At 56.8% G+C, this 19,003-nt stretch overlaps 1 protein-coding gene across 2 annotated transcripts; it reads left to right on the top strand.

Moving 5' to 3' along the window:
* The first annotated feature begins 1,220 nt into the window (after window positions 1-1,220).
* On the top strand, window positions 1,221-17,628 carry TRIM8 (tripartite motif containing 8). 2 transcript variants are annotated; one of them, XM_033841433.2, is made up of 7 exons: window positions 1,221-2,800; window positions 2,938-4,169; window positions 13,455-13,550; window positions 13,887-14,120; window positions 15,404-15,435; window positions 15,570-15,685; window positions 16,039-17,628. In XM_033841433.2, the coding sequence occupies exons 2-7, from the start codon at window positions 3,600-3,602 to the stop codon at window positions 16,644-16,646; spliced, it is 1,656 nt and encodes a 551-aa protein (XP_033697324.1). In that variant the 5' UTR covers window positions 1,221-2,800; window positions 2,938-3,599; the 3' UTR covers window positions 16,647-17,628. The 2 variants fall into 2 exon arrangements, with proteins under 2 accessions (XP_033697324.1, XP_004328551.1); XM_004328503.4 differs by having other exon boundaries at window positions 1,221-4,169.
* The last annotated feature ends 1,375 nt before the right edge of the window (window positions 17,629-19,003 follow it).

The raw sequence follows: 19,003 nt of genomic DNA, 5'->3' as shown, positions 1-19,003 counted from the left end.
AGCACATCTTGATCCCATTCCTACCCCATTACTATTATGCGTTGATTCCTCTTCGCCCTATGTCTAAATCCTATCTAGTCCTATTGGCTCTACTTCCAAAATATATCCCAAATCTAGTAGCTTCTCACAACCAGCTTCAGGTCCAAACTCCTTACCATGACCCTGTGTGTTCTGGTCCCTACCTGGCTTCTCCCTCACCGCAGGCCTTCTTTCTGCCCTGGAACATGCCTGATTGATTCATTGCTTTTGCATTTGTTTTTCCTCCTGACTGAAGCACTCTTTTCCCAGGTTGTCACTTGCCCAACCCCTCCTGAACATTCAGGTCTCAGCTCAAATGTCACTTTTTCTGAGAGTACTGTGTGAGTCCCGTACTCTCTATCACAGAAATTATCTTACATATTTAATTTTTTAAAAAAAAGTTTGGTACGTGTTCTCCAGGGAATCCCCAGGGCCTAGAAAAACGCCTGGGACATGAGGCTTTTGTTAAATATTTGTTAACTGACCGGTTGACCCCAGTTTTTTAAGCCTCCATTTCCTTATTAACTGAAGAGAGATAATGCATATTTTGCTTGGTAGTTCTAAGTTAGAAATGTAGGGAAGGGAATTCCCTAGTGGTCCAGTAGTTAAGACTCCGTGCTTCCACTGCAGGGGGCATGGGTTCGATCCCTGGTCAGGGAACTAGGATCTCGCAAGCCACGAGGCCTGGCCAAAAATAAATAAATAAATAACGTATTTAAAATATATATATATATATATATATATAGGGAAAAGTATTGAGGATATCGGGAAATTGCTGCACAGTGAACCTTTGTAAGTCACTGCTCAGTTCCATCTGACAGATGAGCAGACTGACAAACCCTCCTTTCCCTCTCAGGTAAAAAGAGCTATGGGTGAAGAGGCCCAGAAAGATGTGGTCCCACCCCGCAATGTTATCATCTCCCTTTTAAGAAGCGCGGAAACTCAACCCCCATCCCCAATGTTTAAGGTAACCGAAGTTAGTGCAAGTCACATGAGGCCCACGGCTTGCCCCGCCTTAAAGAGGCGGAGCCTCAGTTTGGAGACCAATAGCAGGAATAATCTCCGGAACAGCCCCCAACTCCAGATAGGGAAAAGGGGAGGAGCCGGGTGCCCCAGCAGCTGTAATAGCACTTCCGGACAATACTCCCCGCCCCCTCCTCCCCCCTTCCGCGTCTGCTTATTTCTCCGGTGCCGGGTGGGCAGAACCAGCGGGTGCTGATTACAGGCGCCGCTGTTGCGCTGCTGCTTTCTCCTCTCCTCCCCCTCCCAGTCTCCCCGCCCTTCCCTCGCAGAGTAGCGGGACCGGCCTTGATGTAGGGACACCACCCTCCGCCTCTCTCCGCCCTAGCTCGGGACTCCGGCTCACCGCAGCCCGCTGCCCGCCCGCGTCTCCACCCTGCCAGCCGCACTCTGCTCCGAGCCCATTGTATCCTCCCTATCCCCGGGCTCAGACTCCGAGGCCAGGCCGTGGCGGGAAGATCGGGGACCTCTGTGCATCCCTCCAGCCGGTCCCGCGAGTCGGGGCCCCTCCCCCGCTTGCCGTCCTCGCAACGGTGCGGTAGCTGCGAGGGTGCCCTTCCCTCCCTGCTAAGGCTGAGACGGCCGACTGGCGGGCAGCAGGGACGCACCCCCCCACACCCCAGCCCCAGCGGCGAGCACCCCCCCACCCCCGTCCCCTTCCTGGGAGAAGGAGAGCCGAAGCCCAAGCGAGCCGAGGCAGGAAAAGGCAGCCGTGGACTGCCCGGCTTGCAGATCATTTTTATTATCGAGATCATTATTAAAAGGGGGCGGGGAGCCCAGGATGCGGGGGAGGGGGCTAGAGACGCAGCTATTTTTATTAAACAGATTATTCCTGAAATAATAATACGCGCAAGATGGCTGAAGGTGGCTGTGATGAGAGTGTTGGGGGGTTTTTTCTTCCTTTTTTTTTTTTTGATCTGAGGATAAAGCTCTGAGGCGACAGCCGCTGCGGAGACCCTGCCCGGAGTGCCCTCCCCAGATGAGAAGCAGCGGGCGGACAAACGGACCTACCGACGGAGCAACTGGCGCGGGCCCGCCCCGGACGCATCGCCTGGGCAGCAGCCGGGGGCCGCGGGCGCTCGCCTTTCTGCCGACTTCTTCCAATTCTAATCTTTTTTTATATTTTGGAAAGAACCGGGGTGGGTGGAGCAGAGGTGGAGAGAAATCGGGACTTGGCATTTTCTCCCTTCTCTCTCTCCTAATTTGAGGGAGGCTGCCAGCACTCCCCTTAAAAAAAAATCCCACCACAAAAAAAAAAAAAACAAAAAAAAAAAACACAGAGAGAGATAGAAAGAACGCTGCAGGACCCTCCAGCGAGCGCGCTCGAACCCCCGGCCGCCACCGCGGCGGCCGCCGGGAGCCCAAGATGGCTGGGCGCTGAGGGAGGCAGTCCGGCTCGACTGGCTTGGCCCGGCCCCGCCGCCGCGGGCTGGCTCCGACCGCAGCCCCGAAGGCCGGAGGAGAGGCCGAGAAGAAAAGAAAGTGGGGGGGGAGGGGGGCCGGGGTGGCGAAGGGGGAGGGCCGGGGGGAGGGGAGGGCCGGGAGCCGAGCCTCCTGTTCATTAGCAGTTGAGAAAAATTCCTTTCTAGTTTGATCAATCCTTGTTTTCCTCGGCAGAGCCGGGGCGCCCGCCCAGCGCGGAGACGGAGAGCGGGGTCTCTCGCGGCGGGGGCGCCCGGCGCCGGGCCTCGGGGGAGCGCAGAAGTAGCGACGAGGGGGTCAGGCCGGAGCACCGACGGGGCTTCTTCTCCCTCCCTTTCTGGTTGGTTTTTTTTTTTCCACTTCTCTCCCTCCCCCTTCCGTTTCTATTTGTGAAGGGAGGAGGAAGGCAGAGGCGGGCTGGTGTCTCTGGCCGGGGACTGGAATTTCATCTGAATGACTGCCCCTGCGCTCACGCAGTGCCCCGGAGTCGGCCCGCCTGCGCCCCGCAGCCCGCACCCGCAGACGGCCGGCCAGCCGGGGGGCGCCCGCGCCGCGGCCCGGGGACCGGCTTGCCTCGCCCTCCTGGTCCGGATCTAGCAGTCCTTGGCGCGGCCGCACTCGCTTCTCCGGTCTCTCAGACCCTGGACGAGGCGAGGGAGGCGCGGCGCCGGCGAGCCAGGAGAGAGCCACCATTGCCGCCGCCGTCGCTGGAGGAAGTGTGCGGCTCCCGGGCTCTGTCCGCCTTGGGGCGCGCCCCAATGTCAGCCGCGGGGCCGAGTGCAGGCCGTGGGCCGCCGCTGCCCTAGCCGCGCCGATCGGGAGGCGGCCTCTTATATGGAATTTGGACTCCGGCACTCCCCTCCAGGGCTGGTGCCCCGGCCGCGGCCCTGGCGCAGTCCGCGGTCTCCCGCTAGGCGCTCGGGAGGAGGAGGAGGAGACGCAGCCGGCTGCGCGCGCTGCGTGAGGACCGAGGCTCCCTCCTCTGGGGGGCGGGCGCGCGGAAGGCGCTGGTGACTGAGCGACTCTCGGGGCCGCCGGGGCCCGGAGCTCGGGGCTTCGTGGGCCTGTAGTGGCACCGGACGGACCCCCAGAGTTGGGGAGTTGGGGAGACCTGCCCGGGCCCCCTGCCCGCAGCCGCTATGGCGGAGAATTGGAAGAACTGCTTCGAGGAGGAGCTCATCTGCCCCATCTGCCTGCATGTCTTCGTGGAGCCGGTGCAATTGCCGTGCAAACACAACTTCTGTCGGGGCTGCATTGGCGAGGCGTGGGCCAAGGACAGCGGCCTGGTGCGCTGCCCAGAGTGCAACCAGGCCTACAACCAGAAGCCGGGCCTGGAGAAGAACCTGAAGCTCACCAACATCGTGGAGAAGTTCAACGCCCTGCACGTGGAGAAGCCGCCGGCGGCGCTGCACTGCGTGTTCTGCCGCCGTGGCCCCCCGCTGCCGGCGCAGAAGGTCTGCCTGCGCTGCGAGGCGCCCTGCTGCCAGTCCCACGTGCAGACGCACCTGCAGCAGCCCTCCACCGCCCGCGGGCACCTCCTGGTGGAGGCGGACGACGTGCGGGCCTGGAGCTGCCCGCAACACAACGCCTACCGCCTTTACCACTGCGAGGCCGAGCAGGTGGCCGTGTGCCAGTACTGCTGCTACTACAGCGGTGCGCATCAGGGACACTCGGTGTGCGACGTGGAGATCCGGAGGAATGAGATCCGGGCAAGTACCCTACACACAAACACACGCACAACACACACACACACACAAACACTCTCTCTCTCTCTCTCTCTCTCCCTCTCCCTCTCTCTCTCTCTCTCTCCCCCGCCCCCTCTCTCTCTCTCTGTCTCTCTCTCTCTCTCTCCCCCTCTCTCTCCCTACCGCCTGGGGATCACCCATCCGGACAGGCTGACTCTTGTGACATCAGGCCAGAGGTTCCCTTACAAACTCCTCCTTAAGTTTGGAGGCAAGGTCCTGGGAAGTAGGATCCCCGATCGGTACTTGATATTCCTGCACCTGTGCTCATAGGGGGCATCTTGTGAGGCATTTATAGAATTGAGGTGTGGGGCTGTCAGGGATAGAGTTTGGCTGTTGCTTTTCTGTTTTGCGCGCAGCTCCCTCCCCTGGCGTTGTTTCCGTAGGCCCTACGGGAAGTCACTAAAGGGAGTGACCCAGGTCCTGCTTCTCCAGCTGCTGTTTATGTAATGAGTGTCCTGGTGCCGCTGCTGTGGCTGACATGATCCATGATGCTGGCATACCAATGAGGAAGTAAACAAAAGCAGCCATGTTAGTTTCAAGCCCTAGTGGAAACACATTGGGGGGGGCGGGGGGCTGGAGGGGGAGCTTCCGGAGGGAGAGCAGAACTCCTGGTATCTATCTGGCCAAGGCCCGGACAGCCAGCGGCATCACCGGACAGCATCTCAGCTATTCGGCTTGTTCCCCAGAGCCCGCTCTCCATGTGTGAGAATCGCTGCCCACTGTGTGCCTGTGCGTATTGCACGCGTCTGCATGAACACACCTTAAAGTATGTCTTCATCACTCTGAGCGCTTTTCTCCCAGCCCAGCCCTCTATCACAGCCCTCCCACATTTGGGGAGGAGAAGTGGAAGATGGAAGAAGAATCCTGTGGGTTTAAGGTTGAGCCGCCTTGCAATCTGGTTTCAGGCAGCTGGCTCCCCTGGGCTGCCGGCTGGGTGATTACGGAACCGCATCCCCTCCCATTGTATACACCCTGTAGCAGCAGCCAGTGTCAAAACCGCCTTCCCCCTCAGGCCTCTGGGGCTGGCCTGGCTTTGGAGCTGGACTGAAGCAATACTTCCGTCCCCTTCAGTGGAGGGGGGCTCCTCCTGGGTTCCTCCCAGGTCCCCTGGCTTTCAGGGTTGAGTCATACCAGAAAGAAGGGGTTGGCCTGAGACTGTCTGAGCCATCTCAAGCCCCAGCTTGGGGCCTGGGTGTGATATCATGGGGGTGAGGTTGGGCTTTGGTAGGACTGGGAGTGTTTATGGGTGGGGGCCCCTGGAGGCTAGTGGAGGCCAGTGGGGAGCTTGGTTATGAGGAAGCTCTGAGCAGGGGATGGTTGTAGATGGGGGCTGTTTCCTGTAGGGGGACCAGTCAGAATGAGTCACTGTTCAGCAATTAAAAAACATACACATACCACTAACAAAAGGCAGGAGCGTTGCCACAGGCTGAGGGCAGGGATAACAAATAAAATTTGCTGTATAATTAGTTTCTAATCGGATGGGCTAGATCTGGGGTTTTGTGCCAGGACAGAGCCTCTGGTTTCTTAAAGGAAGTGTGGGTGGGGGATGGAGAGAAGAGCCTCCCCCCACCACCAGGGATGGAAAAGGCAGAGGCCTAGGGGAACAAATGAGCCCCTAGTGTACTCCGCCCCCCACCCAGGGCAGGCAGAGCCCAGACTTTCCCTAGTATTGGGAAGCTGCTGCTATTAATAAAGATGGAAGGGCTGGGGAGGAGGCTGGGAAAAGTGCAGAGGCAGGAGAAAGGAAGGCTGTCCAGTTCTCTGTCCTGGGATTGACTGTGGAAAATGAAAGGAAGGGAAAGGTGGAGATGGGGCTGAAAGGCACAGAAGAGGGGACAGCAACCAGGGTGATGAGTGAATGTGCGCCTGCATCCGCGGCTTTGCCCTTAGTTGTATCGGTGGTTGGTTGGTGGGTGTGAGCTCAGGTGTCTTTCATTTAGGTGGGGGAGAAAACACAATTTTACCTGATTTGGTAGTAAGAGGGTGTTTGTAGATGTGGGTCTGTGTTTGTGAGTGTCTTTGAGACTGTCTGCTTTGCCCTCAAATGCACCTGTCTCCTGTCTGTATAGTTGGGGGATGGGGGGTGGCACACATACGCAGAGTATACCCTGGGGTTCCTACCGGCAGGTCCCTGATCCCCCAGCTCATGGAAGGAACTGGATGGAAGCAGGCCCTGAACTTTGTCAGCAGCTCCATGTGTGTGCGTCTGCATGCGTGCGTGTGTGTGTGTGTGTGTGTGTGTGTTCTTGTGTTCGTTCCTGTTCCTGGTGTGGGCAGGCTCAGAAGTAGCGGGTTGCATCACAGCCAGATGTGCAGTTCTGTGCGCTCAGCATCTGTGCCCCACAGCCTGAGTCTCGTCCCTCTCCAGGCTCCCCTACCCCAGGCCCTCCAGATTCTCTCTGGTGTCCCAGGGCACTGGAGTTGGAAACCCTTCGATGGCCCAGTGCCACTCACTGTGAGTTGGACTTATTGAACGAGTAGGAAGAGGGGCCCCACCCTCAGGGGAGGGGGTGAGCCACAAAGAACCTGAATGGAAGAACCCTTTGCACTCCATCCTCTCTAGGCTAGCCATGGGGAGGGGTGTTTTCCTGGGCTTCTTTTCCCTTGTGGGAGGGAGTCTGTCTTAAAGGGCCTCTGCTGGTACCACGGATGAAGGCAACAGAATTATCCCAGATGCAGGAGCAGAAGCGTGGAAACGTGGCACACACCTTAAGATATAGCTCTGCTTCTTGCGCTTCCTCTTCCGTTGTCCCAGGGAGGGGCAGGGGCTGCTGAAATGCCCTACTGGCTAGGAATAGGAAACGCTGATCAATCTCCCCCTGGTGGTCCTCCACACGCATACTCAAAGCACCCACCTGTGCAGCGGCCTAGAGCTGGGGCCCAGCAGGAATGCAAGCAGGGCTTCCTCCTAGCAGGGGACTAGCCGGGGGTCTCAGAGTCAGGCCTTCGAAGTCCTTGCCCCACTCTGCCCTTGGGAAGCCAATGTGTAAGCCACGTTGCCATGAGGCCTGGATGCCCATTGGGTAGACTGCAGAGAACACTGTAAGACATGCCTAGACCCCAAATGTGTTCTCCCTTGGGGCTATGGGAGGCTAAGGGCCCAAGATTGGGATATACAGGTGGACTCAGGTGTGGCGGCCCTAGGTGGTCAAACCCTCTTCCAGCCCCTGGGTTTAGGGGTTCATGTGAGGAACTCGGGACTGGTGTGAGCTGGGAGCACCTCTATCTCATGACCTCCTTGAACATAGAAAGAAGATCCAAGATAAGGCCTAGTTATATCTGTGAAGGGCTATGCAGGGTGTGTGTGTGTGTGTGTGTGTGTGTGTGTGTGTGTGTGTCATTCCTAGTACCCCAGACAGGTTGGAAATGTGCGCAGGACCCTGTTCCTTGCATTCTCGAAGGTTTAGAGTTGAGAGGAGATGTTCTCTGGGGACAGGATCCCACTTCTTGGGCCAGTTTGGGGTTTGCAGCTGCTGGGGGTGAGGTCATCCTGCTCACATTGTCCATGGCCGGAGGGGCTGCCCTGGGACCCTGGAGGGGATCCTAGGTCTCCACCCCACGTGTCTGTCTCCAGGTGGGCTCTGGGAGTGAGGGCCGCCCTGGCCCAGCTATAGCCGGGCTGTGGCTGCAGCCTGGCTCAGGCGGTACGGACCCCACTGCTCTCCGCTGCCCCCGACCATAATCCTGAGGTCTCAGGTGGGGTGGGAGGTGGGAGGGTCAAGTGGCTGCTCCTTCCTTGACCATCTTGAAGGATCGGGAAGAGGGGGCCTGACTTGGCCTTCCTCCCTGGCCCTGGGCAGAGGAGCCTGAGGCGGAGGCCCAGCCCCCCACCTCCACCCCAGGATCCTGCTGACACAGGCAGACCAGACGCCTGTCATGCACGCCCTGCTGATGACTGCGTGCTGCAGCTCCGGGTGCCTGTGCATCCAGGTCTGTCTGCAGGTGTGTGTGTGCACGTGTGTAACCAGTGCGTCTGGTTGTGCATCTCACATGGGACTACTTTTTTGTATCTCAACGTGTGTATCTCTGAGAAGCTGCAGTGTGAGTGACTGACTTAATTACAGAGTTGTCTTGTGTGTGGCTGTGGGGTGGGGAAGACGTGCACGCGTGTGTGTGTGTGTGAGCGAGAGGAGGGTGCCCTGCTTGCCGTTCACCTGCGAGTTGAAGTTGAGTGTGCACACGTATCTGTCGTTGACAGCGCTAGTGTGTTCCTGCCTGATGGTGGTTGGTTGGTGGGTGTGAGTCTTGTGTGACTTTCTCACCTGGTGGAGGTGTTGGGGAGGGGAGGAGACTCACCTTCGGTGAGCTCGTTGCCTGTAGTGGGCTTTGGAGGTGGAAGCCCGGATGGATCCTGCGATGCTGTGTTGTGGGCATTTGGGGTGGTCATAGGAAGAAGGGGAGCCCGGCTTGGGCCCCAGCCCTGGACCGAGCAGGCAGGCTTGGCTGGCCTCATCCCTGGCTCTGGGAAAGCCTTCCTTCCCGGCTGGCCTGGCATTCAAACACAGACAAAGGGGGGCTTTCTCTCTCGCCTCTTTGTTCTGCTGCCCCAGAGCAGTGCACTCTGCATGGCAAAAGCTAATTCCACTCTGCAGCTGGGAAACCCTCTCTGGGGTCTGCCGGGGCTTGCCTCCGAGGTGCTGCCTTTCTCCTTGTCCCTGGTTCCTGCCCTGTAGCCTCTTCTCTCTGGGTCTGTGATTGCCCGCAGCCTGGGGGTCCACATGGTAGCCCCAGGTAGGGGCTGAGGCATGGGAAGGGACAACTAAGGCTGAGACCAGGAGGGAGTGCTGTGGCCCAGGGAGAGGGGAGGCTGACGTATTCCTGGGACAAGGGCTTATGTGGGAGAGTGGGGGGCGGCTTTGGCAGCTGGGGAGGAGGTTAGGAGGGGGTAGCTCTGAGCGGGGGCTTCATCCAGAGCTGGAGCTGGCATGAGAGTCATCTGGGCAGGGATCCCAGCAGGCAGAGGTACTCCAGCAGCCCAGCGCCCTCTTCCCGCCTCCACCCCATCACAGGGGCGGCTGGTCCCAGCTCTGGTCCCATCTACAAACTTGAGGTCTGCCTCTGGCCCAGATCCTGGGGCCCTGCTCCCTCCTGACTTTGCTTCTCTTCAAGGTTGACTTGAGGGTTTTATTATTATCATTTATTAACTTTTATACAGCCTAGAGTCCCAATGGCCTTACCCGTCTGCCCAGTCCAGTCTGGCATCAAAAATGCCAGCTGGGCCTGGCCAGTCAGTCTCCAGAGGGCTGTGAGTGAGGCTTTCCCAGGGCAGGAATGTGAGGGGCTCATGATTGCTCCCCTCCCCAGGCTGGGAGGGGCTTTGGAGGAGCAGCTCAAGGCAGAGTCTAGAACATTAGGCGACAGATATGAGGGTCCTGGAGGGGTGGGAATGGTGTGCCCCCAAGTCTTCCTGATGCTTTTGCCCTCACAGACCCAGGAGCAGACCGTGGAAGGCCTTAGGTCCTTAGGGAAGGACAGGGACAGCAGTAAGCAGGTCCCACCTGGGCCAGCAGGTGTAGCGTGGGGCTGGGCCTCCAATTGCCCCTGCCCCTGCTGGAGGCCTGGTCCCTCAAGTGCTCCTAGTCTAGACCATTCTAGTCTCCCCTCTGTCCCTGCACACCTGAGGTGTGCCACAATCCAGGTGACCCACTCTGGGCTGGGAGCAGTTTGTAAGGTGCCCTCCCCCATACTGAGAGGCCTTGCCCTGAATCAAGCTGGGAAATCTCTCAGCTGTGGGTTTTTCCCAGGTGGGCAGTGGAGCCTCAGCTCTCAGTAGTTCTGGGAGGTTGGGATGGAAAGGAGGCTGCTGGTAGTGGGGAGGGGTCCTTGCTTCCTCTGTTTCCCATCTCCCAGCTTCTCAGCAACCTGATTCTTCATTGGTGGAATCGAGGTGAGGGGTACTAAAGGGGCAGCAAGTGGATATTTCCCTTCCTCCCCACCACCCCGACTTTCCAGTGCCTGAGGTAGCAGTGTCCCCCCGCCCCCTGCTTCCCCCCCGGTGTTGGCTGTGGCAGGATTAAGAGCCCCGAGGGATCACCGTTCCTGCAAGGGTGAGCTGGCCATGGTGGGCCCCCCGCCCAGCCCTCCCTGGCTGGCATTCCCTGGCCAGTTTCCTTCCTATTCCTGGCCCTTCCCTTCCCTCTGTAGTGGAGACAGAAGCCCGATGGCCTCTGAGCTGGGGGAGAGCCAATGAAACCCAGCCACCTGCTAGGCAGTGTGGCCACTGCCTTTGCTAGACCTGGACTGGGCTCCACCCCAGAGGGCTCTGGGCAGGCAGGAACCAGGACCTGGACCTGGAAGCCAAGGGAAGACACCTCAGGGTCCCAGCGTGGCCGTGCTGCCAGGAAAGGATCTGAGAAAAGCCTAGATGGCGCAAGGGGCTGAGCCCCACTCCGCAGGACAAGACAGGAAGTGCCTCCCTTGGCTGTGCCCTGAGGGGTCAGCCATGAACTCCCTGAACGGGTTGCAGGGGAGTGGGACAGAGGCCTCCCACGGGCCTAGAGGGTGGGAGTGAACAGCCCCATTCCAGGCCTCTGAGGGAAGTGGGGCTGAGATCCTATCTGGGGCTGCCTCTCTTCTGCCCCTCGTCTGGGACTTAGCTACAGGTGCACCTCTACTCTGATACCAGTGGGTTTGGTCATGAAAAGTAGTTGGGCCAGGAGACCGTGGTGCACAGATGTGTGTGTGTGGCTGGGGCCTGGGCTCTCGGATATCCTGGGCACTGGGAAGGCAGGAGTGGCCTGGAGCCTGAGATGCATCCAAGTTGGAGGGACTGCTTCCCGAGTGTGGGGACGAGGCAGCCAGCAGGCAAAAAATTGAGAATCAGTTGTAACAGGGGAGGTGCTTCCCGAGTGTGGGGACGAGGCAGCCAGCAGGCAAAAAATGGAGGGTCAGTTGTAACAGGGGAGGTAAAAAGGTCTCATATCCTTTGGTGGTACCCTGGCCACCTTGCCTTCAGGCAGGCCTCCCTCAGTCATCGGGGGCCTTCAGGAGGGCCAGCCTTCACTGTGCAGGGCTGTGTGTGTGTGACAGTGTGCCCGAGGGGATCTCAGGGCCCAGGTGGTGGCGTGTGCTTGTGTGTGTGCGTGCAGTCGTATGCATGTGGGTGGGCCATACTGTGGGGTGCCGCCTGCCCTTTTCACGTGACTGGGGGCAGTTTCACAGGAAGGGAGGATGTGTGACTACCTCTGCTCCTGCGCCCAGCCAGCTGTGTTTCTCTACAGGCTCTGACTCTCAGGCTGGCAGCAGATCCATGTGCATGTTGGGCTGGGGGTGGGGGGCAGGGCAACATCTCCTGTCTCTTAAGGTACTGTCCTGGGTCACTGAAAGGTCAAATTGTTGCGGGGGGGCGGGGTGCCCCAGGCTTTCCCAGCTCAGAATCTGAGAGCCTCACCCCCTGCCTCCTCCTGTCCCCAGGGCCCTGGTTCTAGGGTAGCCACCAACAAAAAACAGGGTCGCTGAACTCTCCTGGCTGGCCTTGGTTTCCCCTTATGTAAAGGGGTTTGGGGGAATAAGGAAGGGATTGGTGGCAGCTTGTCTTTTGGAAGCCAGCTGAGTGTGGACAGGAGTGGGGGTCATGGGTCAAACTTGAGGGTCACTTTGAGGTCCACACAGAGGAAGAAAAAGAACCACTTCTTGTTGAGTGGACACTTACTGTGAGCTAGGTTCTGTGCAGTCTGCTCTGCAAACCTTGTTTCGTGTGCAAAACCCATGGGTTTATTCAGGAAACACATTATGCATCTGTAGGGTGCTGGGGCCTTTGTGGGTCCCGGCGAGGAAGGGAAGTGGAAAAATGCAGCAGCAAAGCCCTGTTTTCAAGAGGTCTTGAGTTTTGTTTGGAGATTAGACCACAGTTGGTCAGACTATAGAATAGTGTTTTCCTATAGCTCTTTCTGTGAGATGGTCACGTTTTGTGTTTGTGGTGTCCAGTACATTAGCCACTAGCTGCATGTAGCTATTGAGCACTTGAAATGAGGCTGGTACAACAGAAGAACTGATGTTCAATTTAATTTATTTTTAACTAACTTAAAATGAAATAGCCACATGTGACTAGTGGCTACTGTATTGGACAGCACAGCTACAGAGGGAGAGCAGAATGTGACAGCCCCTTGTATGGCCAAGACAGGGAGGGTCCTGCACAGACTCCGAGCAGGGGCCATGGAAAGTTTCCTAGAGGAGCCCGACCTTAAGCTGGGCTTTGAAGGATAGACAAGGGATGGGGAGAAGGCACTGTGGGCTGCAGAAAAACACCAGCTGGGTGCATGGAGTTCAGATTTGCAGTGTCAGGGATAGGATACCAGCCCACCTGGCTGGGAGAGTCAGGTTGTAAGTAAGAAAGCCTACAGAGTTTGGAAGGAGGGGTCATCGAGGGATCTTGGGCAGGAGAGAGACCCTGTTTGAAGAGGTGTATCTGGCAAGGGAGGATGACAGGGCGGCTGGAACAGCTGGGATAGGCAGGTCTGGGAAGAGAGGGCTTGTAGAGACAGAAGATTAAGGGCTGAGAAGAGCAGCATTGTTCCGAACCTTCCAGCAGACTGACCTTGGGTCTTAGGAGAGCCAGAGTTTCCTTTCCACCCAGATCCAACTGAGGGGCTGAGGGAGTTAGCAAGGACTTCAGAGGCCTAGCTCTCAGCATCAAGAGCAAGCAAGGGGGCAGCTGGCTGGCTTTATGCCCCCCAAGTGTAAGGCAAACGTCAGGTGAGATCTCTGGACCGGGCCAGAGGGCCTGTGAGACCCAGGAAGGTTGTGTGACCCTCTGCATCATTTCTGAGATGGTGCTCCCCAGAGAGAGGCAGCATGACTTGGATAAGAACAGACCCTACTACCTGGTCATTTAGGTTTGTATTCCAGCTCTGATACTAGCTGTGTGACTTTGGGTGAATTACTTAACCTTTCTGGTTTCCTCTTCTCTGAAATGAGGATAATAATAGTATGTATCTCATAGCATTACTAGAATGATCAGATAAGTCTATACAGGAAAAGTGCTTACAACAGAGGCAGGCCTGACCCTGCCCTCAGAAAGTTTATGGTTTAGATATGTGTGGGAAGCATTCCAGGCTTTTTCGTCCTGGGGATAGGCTGGCCAGACAGTTGTCACCAGGCCCCTGGGATTGCATGGGAGCCAGAAGGGGTTGGGGGGGCAGAAATTTTAGGTCGTCTGGGAAGAAGGATCCAGAGGATGAGTCTGTTCTGTAGAGGTAAGGATGGTGTCCACCCATTCCTCTGATGCCCCTACCCCAACTGTCTCTGCAGAAGATGCTGATGAAGCAGCAGGACCGGCTGGAGGAGCGAGAGCAGGACATTGAGGACCAGCTGTACAAACTCGAGTCAGACAAGCGCCTGGTAGAGGTAGCTAAGCCCAAGCCCATGGTATGGGGTGGGGGGCGGCTTGGGTACTGGGCCTTGGGCTAGGATCTGTTGCGTGGTCGGCTCTATGCCGGAATCCCTTGGTCAGTCATTCAATGAACCTCAGTGGATGAGCCCCCCACTGGTGCCAGGGTACCTGTCCAGAGCCCTGTGCTACCAGTGGGGGATTGGCAGGTCAGACTTTGCCTTTGGGAGCCCTGGGCAACCTGGGGCTTTGGGGTCCCAGACTCCCCCATCCAGTATGTGAGACAGGCAGGAGCAGCAGCCTGAAGTCCCCAGTACTTACCTGCCCACCCACTCTTGCCCCGGTGCCCGCAGGAGAAGGTGAGCCAACTGAAGGAGGAAGTGCGGCTGCAATACGAGAAGCTGCACCAGCTGCTGGATGAGGACCTGCGGCAGACGGTGGAGGTCCTGGACAAGGCCCAGGCCAAGTTCTGCAGCGAGAACGCAGCGCAGGCGCTGCATCTCGGGGAGCGCATGCAGGAGGCCAAGAAGCTGCTGGGCTCCCTGCAGCTGCTCTTCGACAAGACGGAGGATGTCAGCTTCATGAAGGTGGGCTGGGCCTGGGACCGGCTGGTGGGACCCAAGGGGCATTTTTAAGATTTTTTTTTTTTTTTTTTTTTTGTGCCTTGGGTCTTCGTTGCTGTGCGCGGGCTTTCTCTAATTGTGGCGAGTGGGGGCTACTCTTCATTGAGGTGCGTGGGCTTCTCATTGCGGTGGCTTCTCTTGTTGTGGAGCATGAGCTCTAGGTGTGCGGGCTTCAGTAGTTGCGGCTTACGGGCTCTAGAGCGCAGGCTCAGTAGTTGTGGCGCACGGGCTTAGTTGCTCTGCGGCATGTGGGATCTTCCCGGACCAGGGCTCGAACCCGTGTCCCCTGCATTGGCAGGCAGATTCTTAACCACTGCATCATCAGGGAAGCCCCAAGGGGCATTTCTAAATTGCAGTCTGTGATGCTTTGCTCCCCAACTGGTTCCCCCCACCAGTATGCTCACAGGGCTTTGGAGCCAGCTTTCATGGATTCAAAACCCTCCCACCGTTCCTTCTAGCTTTGTGACCTTGGGCAAGTCATATATGTTCCCTAGGCCTCAGCTCCCTCACTTATAAAATGGGGTTGATAATACAGATCTATTATCTGTTACCCGCAATGCCAAAGTTTTAGAAATCTCTGAAAACTGAAAGAAAAAAGTTCTGGCAGCTCATTTAACAGCAAAAATTGACCTGAACTGATGCTGACAATTTATGGCCTTTATTGATCTTTACTTGGTACAAATATTGAAACATATTGCTGGGACTTCCCTGGCAGTCCAGCGGTTAAGACTCCGCTCTTCCAGTGCAGGGGAGGGATTCGATCCCTGGTCAGGGAACTAAGATGCCACATGCCACGAGGCGTGGCCAAAAAGAAAAACAACAAAACATATTGCTGCAGAAACATTGATGTGTTAGATTACAGTGTCCTACGCTGTAATCACATATTATGATACGGGCATCATATTTCCCTTCTAAAGTCCAAAAAATTCCAAATTCCAAAAGACATCTTGCCCCAAAGATTTTTTGGGGTAAAAGATTGAGTGCTTGCAGAACCTTCCTCCTAGGGTAGTCGTTTAGATAAGGTGATAGATGTATAGAAAGCACTTACAGTGTTAGACAACACTGTAAGTGTCACATAGCAAGCGCTCAATCTTCTGAAAATGGAGACACCCCACCCCCTGCCCCGCCACACTCTGGCCAGAATCAGAAGGTCAGCCCTGCCTGGGGAGAGAGAGGATGGGGCAGCTTCCATCTTCCCCTCTCTCATGCTGCCTTTCCCACTGACTAACCCTTTTCTCTCCCTCTAGAACACCAAGTCTGTGAAAATCCTAATGGACAGGTGAGCAGATGGCCACCAGCCCTCAGGGGAACACATGTGGGGGAGGGCAGGAAGGGCCAGGCCCACTGCGGGGAGGTAGGGCGGGCTTACCGGTGATACCTCCTCACAGCAGATGCCCCGTCCACTGCCCCCAGGACCCAGACCTGTACAGGCAGCAGCCTTTCTCCCCCTAAGATCGGCCACTTGAACTCCAAGCTCTTCCTGAACGAGGTGGCCAAGAAGGAGAAGCAGCTACGGAAGATGCTAGAAGGTGAGGGTGGGATCCTCAATCAAAGGGAGAGAACCCTTTGGGCAGGGGTAAATGCCAGAACCTTTCTTCTGACAGGCAGCCTGGCCTAGTCAGATAGACCTTTCCTCATTTCCCTGCTTTGCTACTTCTAGCTGTGGGACCTTGGGCAAGCCGTAGTACCTCCCTGAGCCTCAGCTTCTTCAGCTGTAAGATGGGAAAGATAATAGTATCTGCTTGCTAACGGAGTAGTGAGCATCAAGATGGTGCATGATGTGTTGTGCTTGGTCCTACAGATGGAAAATGTTCCCGGGGGAGAGGAGGCCTGGGTTGCCTGGGACAGGGGCTTTAGCGACTTTTGCCCAAACTCTCCACAGGCCCCTTCAGCACACCGGTGCCCTTCCTGCAGAGTGTCCCCCTGTACCCTTGTGGTGTGAGCAGCTCTGGGGCGGAAAAGCGCAAGCACTCGACGGCCTTCCCCGAGGCCAGTTTCCTAGAGACGTCGTCGGGCCCCGTGGGCAGCCAGTATGGGGCAGCGAGCACAGCCAGCGGCGAGGGCCAGTCAGGGCAGCCCCTGGGCCCCTGCAGCTCCACGCAGCACTTGGTGGCCCTGCCGGGCGGCGCCCAACCAGTGCACTCAAGTCCTGTGTTCCCCCCATCGCAGTATCCCAATGGCTCCGCCGCCCAGCAGCCCATGCTCCCCCAGTATGGGGGCCGCAAGATTCTCGTCTGTTCTGTGGACAACTGTTACTGTTCTTCCGTGGCCAACCATGGCGGCCACCAGCCCTACCCCCGCTCCGGCCACTTCCCCTGGACAGTGCCCTCACAGGAGTACTCACATGCGCTCCCGCCCACACCTTCCGTCCCCCAGTCCCTTCCCAGCCTGGCGGTCAGAGACTGGCTCGACGCCTCCCAGCAGCCTGGCCACCAGGATTTCTACAGGGTGTATGGGCAGCCGTCCACCAAACACTACGTGACGAGCTAACGCTACGCGGGCGGTGGGGCGCTGGGGAATCTCCCCGCCTCAGCCCCCAGTGGCTCGGGAATGACGCATCCAGAGACCTGCCCTTCTACCTTCCTGTCCTCCCTCCCTTCCTCCTTCATTTCCCCAAGTCTTTTCCTTTTGGATTTTGTTTTGTTTGGGGCTTGTTTTGATTTTTTTTTTATCACGAATCTCCTGGACTCGGAGGTGACAGTGGGAGCTGGCCTGGGCCGGGGCTGCAGGTGGCTCTGGAGTTGGGAAAGCGTCTACCTCAAGGCGCTGAGCTCTCTCTCTCTCTGTCTCTCCTTTTTTCTTCCACTCCTTCCCCTACCCACCCCCGTGGCTGGAAGGAGCCTCAGCTTCCCCTAAAGCCTTGGGGGTAGGGGCAGTTTCCAACTCTCCTCAGCCAGCCCTGGGAGGAGGGACCAGTGTCCACTGGCCTGCTTCTCCTCTTGTTTTTCTTTTGGGCAGTTTGATCACTGACTAAATAAGGAAAGACCTGTAGATTGTGGGGCTTTTTTTTTTTTTAAATTTTTTTTAAAACCAAGAATGATTTCTCCTGCTTCCTTCTCACCATCCTCCCAGACGGAGTTCAAAGGCCACTTCTCAAGCAGCGTTTGGCACCTTCAGCCTCAGAATGGAATCTTAAAGACAGGAACCCCCATGTCCAGGAAAGGGGAGAGGAACCTTGCCAATGATAGTGACCACAGCAAAAGCAAATAATAATAATATTAATAATAATAAAGAGAAATAAAAGAAATAATAAAATAAAAAACCATAGCACAGCCCTTGTTGAGGTCAGCGGGAGAGGAGGGGCTGCCCGGAGTTGGGTCCTTGCCTGGATTTTGACACAGCGACTTCCTGTAGTGAGCACTTTGTATGAATCGTGGACTTCCTGTTCTCAAGGCGCAGGTATTTATTCTGTAATCTGTCTAGAGCACACACCGAAATCCAACCTTCTAATAAACATAATGGCGCAGTCCCACTCCCTGCCTCGCCTCTTACCCCTAACTCCCCCAGGCCTGGGGTCTTCAGGCGTTGGTGTGGGGAGGGGCCCCTCTAGGGATGGAAGCCCCTGCCCTCCTTGCCTTGATTCTCTCCGGGGTTTAGCCTGTTCCAGGCCTGTGAACGTCAGTTCATCAGGTACTAACTACGTCTGGTCTCAGCCTTGGGTTCATTTGGCAAATATTTGCTGAGGGCCTCCTAGGCCCAGCCCCCGGCCGCATGGGCCCCGGCATCTCTTTGAGTTTCTGCCAACATGCTCTTAGCAAGGACAGACAAAGGAAGAAATACCTTTCTATGAGTCTTGCAGAGTTTACCTCCTTCAGTCCACAAATATTTATTAAGCACATGCTAAGCGTCAGGCACTGTGTAGGGCCAAGGGCACAGAAGTAGAGCAGACCTTATCTTGGAATTTAGTCTAACTGAGCCTTGGCCCCCATTGGGGGAGGGGAGCGGGGAGGGTCACTCAGCTCCATGCTTCCTTTGGTAACTTGGGCTCTAGCCCCTGCCCCTGAGCATGGAGGGAGGGCAGGCAGGAAAATCCTGTGCTCTGGGAGGCACAGTGCTAGGGTAACAAGGTGAAAAAGACATCCTACCCTCATCCCCTTTGGCAGAGCTCAAAGAGTAGCATGCTTGGGAGCTTGTTAAAAGGGCTGAATCCTGGGGCCCTACTTGGACTTGGAATCACTGAGGGCCCAGGAACCTGTTTGTTTTTTTGCCACGCCACACGGCATGCAGGATCTTAGTTCCCCAACCAGGGATCGAACCCATGCTCCCTGCAGTCCTGCAGTGGAAGCACAGAGTCCTAACCACTGGACCACCAGGGAATTCCCAGTAATCTGCATTTTTAACCCTCTGCTAATTCTGACACATCCTGGGGTTTGAGAAGTGCTGCCATGAGGGACTGGCCAGGGACCTGCTTGTCTCAGGGACCTGTGGGCTGGAAGGAGGGGCTGGGGCACACCAAGCCCTCCTCTGTTGGAGCAGGAGTGGTGTGAGGGGGTTGCTGGATCTCTGATTTGTTGCCCAACACTTTGCATGGATCTGCTTATGTATAAAGTAGGAGGGTCAACCTTTCCTGGGTGCCTAATTCTCTTTCCCCTTGTCTGGGTAGAATCTGAGCCTGAATGCCTCCCGCCCCAGAAAGCCTAGAGCAAGACAGGGAACTATGGGTAAGTCCTGCACCAGGGGTCCAACCCTCACTGACTCTTAGTTACCCCTCTTCTCAGAAAAATAAGCACCCAAGTTGGAGGGCATGGTCAGTCCATGTCCCCCCGCCAGTGGGGCTGGCCAGACAAAAGTGTTGGTCTAGTGCCTCCATCTTCCCATCCTGTGGGAGTAGAAAATGACTCAGTGTG

Source organism: Tursiops truncatus, chromosome 16 (genome assembly GCF_011762595.2).
Source record: "Tursiops truncatus isolate mTurTru1 chromosome 16, mTurTru1.mat.Y, whole genome shotgun sequence".
NCBI lineage: Eukaryota > Metazoa > Chordata > Mammalia > Artiodactyla > Delphinidae > Tursiops > Tursiops truncatus.
The sequence above is the reverse complement of the archived record's forward strand: the minus strand, read 5'-3'. Positions and strand labels throughout refer to the sequence as shown.

Coding starts and splice junctions, on each gene's coding strand:
- TRIM8 (XM_033841433.2), top strand. CDS start 3,600: ATGGCGGAGAATTGGAAGAACTGCTTCGAGGAGGAGCTCATCTGCCCC. Junction 4,170..13,454: donor TCCGGAGGAATGAGATCCGG/GCAAGTACCCTA, acceptor CTGTCTCTGCAG/AAGATGCTGATGAAGCAGCA. Junction 15,436..15,569: donor GTGAAAATCCTAATGGACAG/GTGAGCAGATGG, acceptor CACTGCCCCCAG/GACCCAGACCTGTACAGGCA.